Below are 11,309 nucleotides of genomic sequence, written 5' to 3' on the forward strand. Positions count from 1 at the left end.
ATGAACAATACCCCTACACTGGCAGATTTCCAGGAACTAAAGTCAAGTTGTGTTAGAGTGTGAGGAAGGGGAAGAGTCTATGAGCAATCACTGGGAAAATAATATGGTTGATGGTTTGAGTAATATCCTTTCAATGAAATTGTCCTTAAATAGTAAGTACTCTGAATGTGAAGTGTATTTTAATTAATTTAGTAACCTTGAGTTTCACGTTTGTAGGTTTCTAAAGATCCAGGTTGCCACAATTGTTATTCAACGCAGATGGAGAATGGCTATTGAAGCAAGGAAACTGGAGCATGCCAATCGTAGAAGAGCCATGGGAGCTATCAAAATCCAGGCTTTTTGGAAAGGATTTAAAGTCAGAAAACAAATGACCAGGGTAACCTTTTTTTTTTTTTTGAAGTGAATTAATCCCTCTTGGAATCTGGTGAAATAAATAGAAAATACAGGAAAGGAGATCAGGCAACGCCTGGTAAAAATGAAACAGAAAACTATCAAGTTACTCAGTAGTTGTAGAATGCACAGGTAAATACAAACGTTTGTATGTTGATTTAGATGACAATAACTATGGACTTAAAATTCAGAATGAACTGAAGATAAGATGCTAGTGTCACCAATGCAGCTCTGCCACCACATCCATGCATCTACATGCATGGATGGTCTGAGGTGAGGATACTGTGCATTTGTATAAGGCACTCGTCTGTATATAGTGGAACCCCAGTCATTTGAATGGTTTACCAATTGGAATTCAAAAACAAGCGGCTTGATTTTGGATGTTGATAACCTGTTTTCATCCTTGTCCCTTTTTGCCTTAAAGTCATCTGTTGAGTTTCCTGACTTCTATCCTATCACAGGTTTTTCCTGTATTTTGTCTCAGTCCCCAACCTTTGAATGGTAAATTTCTAACTGTCTGCTTCAAGTGAAGCACATGTTAGCTGTTTCCCTCACCCAACAATTTAATTTCTTTAAGGAATCCTGGTTTGCTTGCAAAGCTCGCTTACAACGTTTGTACAGCTTAATTAGTTGGTACAAATAGTACTGCCAAATGAATATACTTCCAGCACTTATCATCTTTTATTGGAATTGCAGAAACATGAAGCAGCTTCTCGAATTCAACTTGCATTTAGAGCTTATACCCAAAGAGAGAAGTTCCTTCAGCAAAGGAGAGCTGCAGTGCTTATACAGAGACAATACCGGGCATGGCATCTTGCTAAAATTGAAAGCCTGAAATATAATAATACTAGGAAGTCCGTAATTCACTGGCAATCTCTTTGTCGTGGATGGTTGGTTCGTAAAAAGGTATGATTATATTCACGGAAATGGTTGCCTTGAGTGAATGTAATGCACACAAAATGCTGGAGGAACTCAGCAGGCCAGTTAACATGTCTTGAATGTTTATTGGAACCAATTTCGATGAAATTTGGTTTCTGCAAAACCCATGTTGTTATTTTTTCTTCTACCTCATGTCAATGAGGTGTCTTATAGAGCATGAGAGTTTGACGATTTGGGAATGTAATTTTTTCTGATTGTTCTAATGCAGGAAAGCATCCTGAAGCACTGAGAGGTGTTTTATCAAACATTTATTTGAGCCATGAAGAGATAATAAATCAGATGATTCAAAAACAGCAATGATTGGTGCCAGTGAGCATCTTTAGAGGACAATAGAGCAATTTGAAGGGGAAATTGCAAAGAATAAAGACCTGACAACTGAAGTTTAAATGACAATGACAGAATAAAATTGAACCATCGTTTAAAGAGATGCAATGTGGATCAGCAAGCATTAGGGTGGTGTGTAGACAAGATAGCAGAATATTTAATGAACTTGTATATACTTTAGAATAAGGAATGCTAGCTTGGAGTTTGTTAGACTAGATAATTTAGAGGTAAGGAAATCCATGCATAAGGGCTTTGTACGAAATGAGCTGAGGTTGAAGTTTGTGCAGTTGGCTCATGCAAAACATTTGGAGATGAGGAGAATTACATTAAATGAAAAGTAAACCAATGGCCAGATTTGATTTCACAGCACTAATGAAAGAATCTGTCAAGTCTGATAGTAAAAATACAAACGTCGTTGTCTGCCTTCAAAGCTGCTAGGAATGGAGTGATTGTCTATGACCATTGCCACTGTCCTGGACATGGAAATCAAACAGTGTTTTCTGAAGGAGAATAGTGTGTTTGATACCTAGCAATAAAATTAGGAAAAGGAAAAGCTGGCACCACATTTTAAAAAGATTGAAAGATCAATTTTATTGTACAAATATGTTAATGCTCTATCGGGTTTTTCAAAACTGTAACTAGTCCTTCATTCAGAGTTCAGATATAAAAATGTGATTTTTGTCATGCCGTTTGTGTGGAATGCCATAAAATTGTATCTTACTGTTGTAAGGTATTACGACATCTGTTATTTTGACATCTGTTATCTGTTATTTTGATTTTCACATAGCTTGCTGAGAAAAAACGGTCAGAAAGGAAGCTTCGTTTTGCTGCTGCTGCCTATCACAATCTTTGTGCTGTTAAGATTCAGAAAGCATACAGGGACTACTTGACTCTTAAACATGCAAAAGACAAGATCAATTCAGTCATTTACATCCAGGTAATAAATAACGGAAATTGGGAACTTCATCCAGCTGTTCAAAATTTTGAAAATGTTTCCCTTAAAACCTAGAATTTAACACATTAATGGAATAACTAACCTAGTTATTGTTAGATGATAAGGCAATTTCTATTAAAATGTTCTGCATATGTTGATTGGAGGAGCGAATATACTATTTGCTTTAAAAGATATTTTTAGCAATTTTAATAAGTACTGAAAAACAAAACTTTCATAAATACGTAATGTCTCAACAAATGTTCAAGAGAAGATAAAACCTGATGAATTCCTCCTAAGTCACTGCAATAATTGTGGCAGCCTACCATCCACAGCAAAAATATAAAATAGGAAATGGCTGAACAATGGTGCTTGAAACCCATAATCTATTGACTTGTGGTTGTTTGGCTACATGAGACTATATAAGTTCTGATGAAATGAGTATTTTATGTGATATTTTGCTATTCTTTGATCCATGCAAGTTGATAGCTACATAATTTTCAAACTTGGGTGAAATCATTTCCATTGGTGACTAAATGTGCAATTTCTGCAGTAATGGAGTCTGCCACAACAGAAAATGTCATTGGCTTAAAAAAAAAAGGCATTTTTGGGGCTATTGGTATTGTCCACCGTAGACTTGTGAAACTGCCACCTGTGATGACACACTCCAAACTGCTGTCAATGTTTTTTTCTAATTACCTAGAGTTCACACTTGTCATAATCAATGTTTTAGGCTTTCTTGCCTTTTTACTAACATCCTTAAAAACTTTAGTGTCCCAACAAAATTCAGAGTTGAACCAAAAACTTAAGAGTATTTCCTTGCGGATATAATCATTTTACATGGAGACAGAGTATACAAATGCTGAAATTTGCAGCAGATTGTTTGTTGTTGATGTCTTTCATCCTGTGCCCATACCAGAACCACAAAAGTTGTCTGTACTAGTGAAGCATCCAGCGTTCATCATCTTACTTTCAGAGAACACATGTTTACCACTGCACCAAAATTGGAAGCTCATAAGTTGTCTTTCTTGGCAGCAGTGTAAATCTGTACCATATAGAAATATTCTAAGAACAAGGACTTCACAGTCATTTGGGCAAGTTTATTATTCGTGCATGCCTATTCTGTGAATTTGGCTGCCTTTTTGATTCACATATCAAGTTCATCAAGGGAAGTGCTGTCTGTGCCAAGATAAAACGTGTTGTTTTCTGAGAAGTGTGATCACAGGCTCAATCCTGACCTCTGGTGATGACTGTATGGAGTTTGTATTTTCTTCCTGTGACTGCTTCAGGGATCAGGTGCTCTAGTTTCTGCCCGTATCCCAAAGGTGTGCCGGTTGGTATGTTAATTGGCTGCAACAAATTGGCCCCTGTGTGTGGGTGAGATATAAAATTTAGGGTGAAGGAGGAAGAAGTAAGATTGACGTACAAGTAATGGTCAGCATGGGCTCGGTGGGCCAAAGCACCTGTTTCTGTTTTATGATTCTCTGACCCTGAAGTTTTGTTCGGTGTTTGTCAACTTTTCTTTCTGGTTCATTTGTCCTTCAAAGTGGTGGTTCATTTATTATAAATCTTCCATTATAGAGATGGTTCCGGACTTGTCTGCAACGCAGAAGATATCTTTATGAACGTGGAAAGATCATTGCAGCACAACGAATTGTGAAAGCCTGGTTCATGCGACGACAGAAAGCTGCTGTTGTCATTCAGAAGTCTGTAAGGAAGTTTCTTTATAAAATCCGGAGTAAGAAAATTCACAATGGAATTATCAAAATACAGGTTGGTTGTTGATGTTTTTTGAGAATTCTTGACGTTTCACATATTGTAAAAGAAAAATGTATATTTAATATTTTTGCATTTGAATTTGCAAAGTTGTTTCAAATACCAATTGGATATTATTTACCAATAGTTGCTGTGTTGAAATATGTAGTGCACAAAATATTACTTACACTTTTTAGTGTTCTTGGTGGATATTAGATGTTTATTATAATTATGCACCCATTTGTTTAAGAAAGTGTCAATATTGTCTAATTTTACAGGCTTTGTGGAAGGGATATTGGTTGCGTAAGAAAATCAGGAATCCTCAAATCATTGCTATCAGACACCGTATACAACGGGCTAATAAGAACAGCTACGAGGATCAAAAATTGTGCAACAGGACAGCTGTAGCTGTAGATTACATTCTTAAATATAAACACTTCTCCTATATTCTTGCAGCATTACAGCATTTAGGTTTGTATATTTCTGTTATCCACAATCTTTATAAATTTAATTAATAAACAATTTCCAAGAGCATTTAAAGTTCATGCCTTCATAAAGATTCGCTTCTCATTCACAATGTTTTCCCATGTATGATTCTGTTCAAGCACATTTCCAGCACTGGCTCCTCTTACTCTTACATAGTTATTTCCAAACCTTCACTAATGCATCTTTAACCTCCTAATTATTTTCCTGTATTGTCGCTACACCTGAAGCATTATCTGCTATTAAGTAAATGCAACTTGTTTCAGCTTGCATACTGAAGAAGAATTATAAAATAATTTTCTCAATTGCACTGCTGAGATTTAAATCTGCTCATTAAGCCTCTGGATAACAAGAGAACAGAAACATTGTGACTTTACCTCTGATATTTGAGAGATTGAAATGTGCTTATATAGAGTCCAATTCTGTGTTCAAATGAAGCTAATAAATGATTATCTTTATACTTCTGTCCTTATTTTTGGCCTTTATGCTTCTATCCTCATTTTTATTTCATCTTATTTGCTGGGTGAGATGCAATATTTAACTATTTATATTTATGCAAGCATATTCATAATCTACTTTGGGTGAAAATCTCAATTGCAAGAATATAAAATGTTCATTATTCTTTACTGTGTCTTTTTGTTCCTTTATCTTTTAAAAAAAAACTAGAAGTGAGAGTTTTGGTTTTAAACCAATTTTGAATTTTAGATTATTTTGTATGTACCATTTTAGTAATTCAGACAGTTTTGTTATGCTGATTTGTTTTCATTACCATTATCTGTACTTCAACATTCAATTACTCCATTTTTTCAGTCCAATTGCTCCAAGCCTTTTTTCAAAAAAAAGCGAATTTCCTAGTGCTCTCCATATTGAACTCTACAGATACTACTGCATATCTTGCTTCCAATTCAGATCTAAGATCTTTGCAAGTTCTAAGTTTCTAAGTTCTGATCCCTTTGATCTGAGGCATGTTCTGTCAAGGTAGTGGTAGTCAAAATTGTCAAAAGCAATCAATATTTTTTGATCTATAGCAGGTTAATCTCCTTGATCAGTTTCCAAATGTAGTGCATTCCAGTTAATTGGGACCCATACATCTTGTCCAGCTGCCCCAGTTAGCCGAAATTTCATAAAAATAGTTAAAAAGGTATCAAAACAAAAACAAACTACCATTTAACTGTGACAAATAATGTATTTAAATGAAATACAGAACAAAGACTATATAACTGTATTGGTTCCTAACAGTCATCGACAGGAATTTATCCAGTGTATGCTGCTGTTTTATTTTGACTGTAAATCAACAAAAATCAATGCAGACAATGGACTGCCTTCATACAAAGCCTTTGTTTGCAGCCTCCGAATCTTCACTTTCATTGTGACATTCAAGGTGATTGTGGATGCCTTCAAATTATTCGTAGTTTCTAACTTGCTGAAGTAGTGAAATGGTTTCATTTTCACTTCTGGCTGTTGCTTGCGTCTCTAAGCTTGAATGTTTGAAATCACTGTGAGCAAAGCAATTCTGAATTGTCTGTCTTCTTACTTCTCGCCAACTGTTAGCGATAAAAGGCACTGCAGATGACGCTATTTAAAAACTGTTTAGCCACAATCTCCTGTCCCAATTAACGGAACAGTGATCCTAATAAAAAAAAGGCATCTTGGCTATTTTTTTCACTTAAAGTTTATTCTTTAAGCAGGGTCACAAATATAGGCAAGTAGCTGCTGGAATTAACTGATGACCCAATTAATCGCAATCCACTATACATTTGTAGTTCATCCTACTTACGTAATACTTTGTTTCTCATTTTCAGTATTTCCCCACTCACCATAAAGGTATACCCTCCAGAATTTGAACTTAAAGTATTGTGTGGGGTCCAATAACTAGAACTTGAAGTTGGAAGATGCATAAGAAAGGAATCTAATCAAAAAAATATACTTTTTTTTTCTTAAGTCCATGTTGATGTGCTGTTATGTTTAAAAATATATCAAATGGAAATTAATTGAAGTTGCTGATTTCTAAAAAAAAACTATATTTTTGCTTCTTCGTGCCATACAAATTTTGACTGGTTTTACCATTAATTTTGTTTTAGAAGTTGCAACTAGGCTATCTGCTATTTGTTGTGAAAATCTTGCTCAAAGTGGAGCTACACCTATTATTTTCACTTTGATCAGAAGTTGTAACCGCAGTGTGCCTTGTATGGATGTCATCAAAAGTGCAATTCAAGTTCTTCTCAATCTTTCTAAGGTACTGTACGAAGTCTTCCACAATGCTAGTAAAGTACTTTTATCTGTTTTTTACAGGCACTTTAATTCCTTACGCAATTTATCTTTATAATTTGACATTGGTATAAAATTTTTCTTTTGGTAATGGCTATTTATATGGCAGATTCACAATGCTGGAGGAGCTCAGCAGGCCAGGCAGCATCTACGAATGCAAGTTCTTCCAGCATTTTGTGTGTATTGCTTGGATTTCCTGCATCTGCAGATTTTCTCTTGTTTTATGTGGCGTATTGTTGGCATTATCAGAACAATATGTTAGAAACTTTGCCTAGTTCATTAAAGTTTTAAAATCTTATCTGGATTTAGAATGGCTTTACTGACGTCTAAGTGCTTGATGTATGGATGTAAGTTCAGTAGCCTGTGATAGTTTTATGGATGTGAAGGAGTATATTTACCTTGGATTATAACTGCACCTTTGAATACACTAATATTTTTAACTGCTCCGTGTACTGAAATTATTTAACTGTCAGTCAGGCAGTCAAGTGCTTTGTTTTAAAGTCATTTGTTTACCTATTTCTTAAATTGACCTATATTAATTAATGTACTCAGGGGAAATGCTAAAATAAGAATTCTTAATTATTTCATTTAGTTCATCTGCATCTTTCGCCTCCCGTATGAAGTCAATTCATGGCTGGACAATTCATTTAGCAGAATAAAGCCTTAGTGTTCCTATCATTATTATGAAACTTAGGGATTTTCTCTTCAGTAATGAGAATGATTTAAGTATGATTGTTTTAATATCCTTGCATTAATATTTCCAAATGTAATTGATTTTAAATGTAATTATTAATTTCTTTGTATTTCTGCTACTTTAATCTCCTATATGTTCTAATATTTAGCATTTGCAATTTACTTCCTGATTTATGTCTGTGAATTCCTTACTGTGTTTAGTTGCTTAGCTAGCTTGGCAAACAACTTCTGGGCTCTAGGACTCCCTTGGAACTTGCACTGGGTTGCAACAAACCTCATGTCACACAGTCTTGGGGAGATGTCTGTTTCAACATCAGTGGGAAGTTTTGAACACAAGTTATGGATGTGTTTCCAATTTTTTGTTTAGTTGTACGCCCTTCAACTGTAGGTTGCCTTATTTTTAGAAGGTGAGCCATCTTAACAGGGTATATATAATCTGTGTGTTAGCATTTATTACACCCCTTTTGCTGCTTGCAAATGTGTTTTCTGAGATCGATTATGTCATCACATAATCTGCTCTTTTCTCTGCCATACAAGTATAGAATTTTTTCAGAGAAAATTTATGATTGTTGTTGTAAAGTATGTTGTAGTCAATCGAATTTGTTAAGCTGTTGATTGTTCTCAGTTTTCCTTCTGTTTGGATGATAGATTTTCAACCTTTAATTTTAATTATGAATATTTTTTATGGTCTTCAGTATGAAAAGACTGCCTCAGTGGTTTACGAAGTGGACAATTCCATTGATACCTTGCTTGAGCTATTGTATACATATAGAGGGAAAGCTGGTGATAAAACGTCTGACAAATGTGGCAGCATTTTTACAAAAGTTTGCTGTTTACTGGCAATTCTGTCGCAAGATTCAAAGAATGCTTTTGTAAGTATATGTATTTATGCATGTTTTTAATTTTAATTTTTTAAAGTTTTCTGTTAGGTACTGTATGGCCTTTTTATATTCCAGTATAAATAAGATGTTTATGTTACCAGTTGGTTTCCCACTTTTGACAGATACCTAAGCAAGCACAATAGGCAATTGTATCCAAAGAATAGGCTGTAAGTGAACAGTTGTTGACCATGGTTAATGTGGTGAATGTCCATTTCTTATTTTTCCTTATTTTTCTATGTTGAATGCAGTAATCTGGACATGGAGCCAGCTAAACTTCAGTACATTCAATAACTAACCCTACATGTGGGGAGTCTTTGGCAGGCTAGTCTACCTCAAAATGCACAATCCAAGCAGATGTTGCTTTTGCTTAATATTAGAGTCAAACACTTCTTCCAGACTACTGAACTTTTTTTTGACCTAACACTGAAGTTAAGTTGAGACATTTTTGCAGTTTTGCTCCCAGCCTGGATTAATGAAATCATCACACATTTAGCAAATGATTTAAATCATTTTTAAACTAAATTTGTAGTTAATCACTTCCTATGTGAAATCCCTGAATATTAAGAAGAGATACAGGTAACAGGAAGGATGGCTTGCTACACAAACTCCATCTCATTCCTTTACATGGTTGTGAGCTTCATTTTCATGGCAAATCAACCATAGAAAACTTGAAGGTAGCTTTCATTCTACTTATCGGCAACGTTTTCCTAAAAAAAAACTTTCTTGGCAATGCCGGGAGTAAATTTTGTCTTCAAGTTAATATTTCATTATGTTTCACTTAACTTGCGATGAACTGGTGGTCAAAAAAGGCTACAACACAAGTGGCAAGGTTCATGTTTGCATATAAGTTTCAGAATGCAGTCTAGAAAACAAATGTTCTGGGTCTGTGAGGACACTGAGATCCAAGAATTTGTTTTTTTTTGGTCCAAAATCATTGGCTCAGTGCCAGAAATCTTTGTATTTTTTATGGAAATCATTACAAAATAATGTAACAATTAAAGACTGCTGCATATAGTTATCACAATTTCAGATAGTGTAGATTTATGTCCTTGGTCCGTGGATCGGTGGAATGCTCTGCCTAAGAAGGTAGTGGAGGCCAATTCTCTGGATTCTTTCAAGAAGAGTTAGATAGAGCTTTTAAAGATAGCGGAGTCAAGGGATATGGGGAGAAGGCAGGAATAGGGTACTGATTGTGGATGATCAGCCATGATCACAGTGAATGGTGGTGCTGGCTCGAAGCCGAATGGCCTACTCCTGCATCTATTGTCTTCACATGCTACCTACAATGGATTGGAAGGATATTTCCAGTGGTTGAAAGAAATATCTTTGCCTGACATTATCTAGATGGGTATCGCATCATGGCAGATCTTGAATTGGTGGGAAAAGATGTTTTTTTGATAGCAACTATATGAAGAACTCGGTTGTCATATCTAAGATGATTTCTTAACACACGTCATACTTCACATTACTCTCAGAATGCAGTTTAACAGAATAGCAATTTTGTCTGCTCTCTTTTGATTTTGTTGAATAAGTAGAAGTAGCAAAGAATAAACTTGTGTTGATAATTACAAGGTCACAATTAATTTCTGCTTATTTATTTTTCTCCAGTAGTCCCACCAAAACAATGAAAAATATTATTTGATAAATGTAACATTATCTAACGATAGTTTTTGCTTCCAGGAGGTCCGTAGTTTGCCAAAAGCAGTAGATCGAATCAGAAATGTTTATAAACTGACAGCAAGGAAACATAAAATGGATGCAGACAGAATAAATGTTAAGCAACGCATGCAAGCTCCTCTCAATGGTAGTTTATATATTCCAGCCACTCCAGTGCGAACAAGAGCAGTTTCTAAGTAAGAATCCATTTATTTTCTTTGCATTTGTTCATTGCTGGCATTCCCTTACCTTGCCCATTCCAGTTTCCTTTAATTCTTCCTGTAGGACGTGGCTAAATTTCTATACTTCTCTGTTTCGCAGATTAAAACCAGACTGGGTCTTGAGGAGAGACAACGTGAAGGAAGTCGTGGATCCTTTAAAAGCAATTCAGTTGGTCGTAGATACGCTTGGAATTTCTCTTTAAAATCTCAAAAAATAGGGGGAAAGAGTTGATTTTAATGCTAGATATGTTGATATAAATGTATGCAAAAAAACTTCAACTTTTCCAACTTGTACTGCTTGTATATTTGCTAAAGTTGGTTAAATATAGTTCGGTTGCATAAGCAACCTTCATATGCATGACACTCATGGTGAAATGTTCATCTTCAGTCTGAAAACAATGAGGGTGGAGTTATCCAATAAATTGTTTATAAGTTAACAAAATTTGTTAATACTTTTTGTACAGTTTGCCATGCTTGCCTTTTATTGTCACAAGGAAAAGAAATAAATTTTTACAATATTACATCCAGTACTATAAATAGAAATGTCTTGTAATGTTGTCTTTTTTTCCTGGCTGTATGAATATATTGTGGTTAATAGTTTAAAGTAGAGAAGGAAAACTGTCCATGGGAGCTCCTTACAGATAATCACCTAAGTCTCCACTGAACTTCAATACAGTCAGTAAAAATGTGCTCTGTAGTTTTGTTTTATTTACACAGAGAGCACAGTAACAGCACAGCTCCTGTCCCAACAATAGTCATAGTCATACT

At 35.1% G+C, this 11,309-nt stretch overlaps 1 protein-coding gene across 1 annotated transcript in view; it reads left to right on the forward strand.

The window, feature by feature from the left end:
* The window catches only part of aspm (assembly factor for spindle microtubules), a 64,850-nt gene extending 53,785 nt beyond the window's left edge, over positions 1-11,065 (forward strand). The window contains exons 21-29 of the mRNA XM_072274183.1: positions 217-376; positions 1,087-1,296; positions 2,441-2,590; positions 4,166-4,357; positions 4,618-4,810; positions 6,904-7,058; positions 8,479-8,655; positions 10,345-10,517; positions 10,642-11,065. Coding sequence (XP_072130284.1) covers positions 217-376; positions 1,087-1,296; positions 2,441-2,590; positions 4,166-4,357; positions 4,618-4,810; positions 6,904-7,058; positions 8,479-8,655; positions 10,345-10,517; positions 10,642-10,744 — 1,513 coding nt within the window. The 3' untranslated portion in view covers positions 10,745-11,065. The remainder of the gene's footprint in view (positions 1-216; positions 377-1,086; positions 1,297-2,440; positions 2,591-4,165; positions 4,358-4,617; positions 4,811-6,903; positions 7,059-8,478; positions 8,656-10,344; positions 10,518-10,641) is intronic.
* Positions 11,066-11,309: the final 244 nt, after the last annotated feature.

This window comes from Mobula birostris, chromosome 12, assembly GCF_030028105.1.
Source record: "Mobula birostris isolate sMobBir1 chromosome 12, sMobBir1.hap1, whole genome shotgun sequence".
Classification (NCBI taxonomy): domain Eukaryota; kingdom Metazoa; phylum Chordata; class Chondrichthyes; order Myliobatiformes; family Myliobatidae; genus Mobula; species Mobula birostris.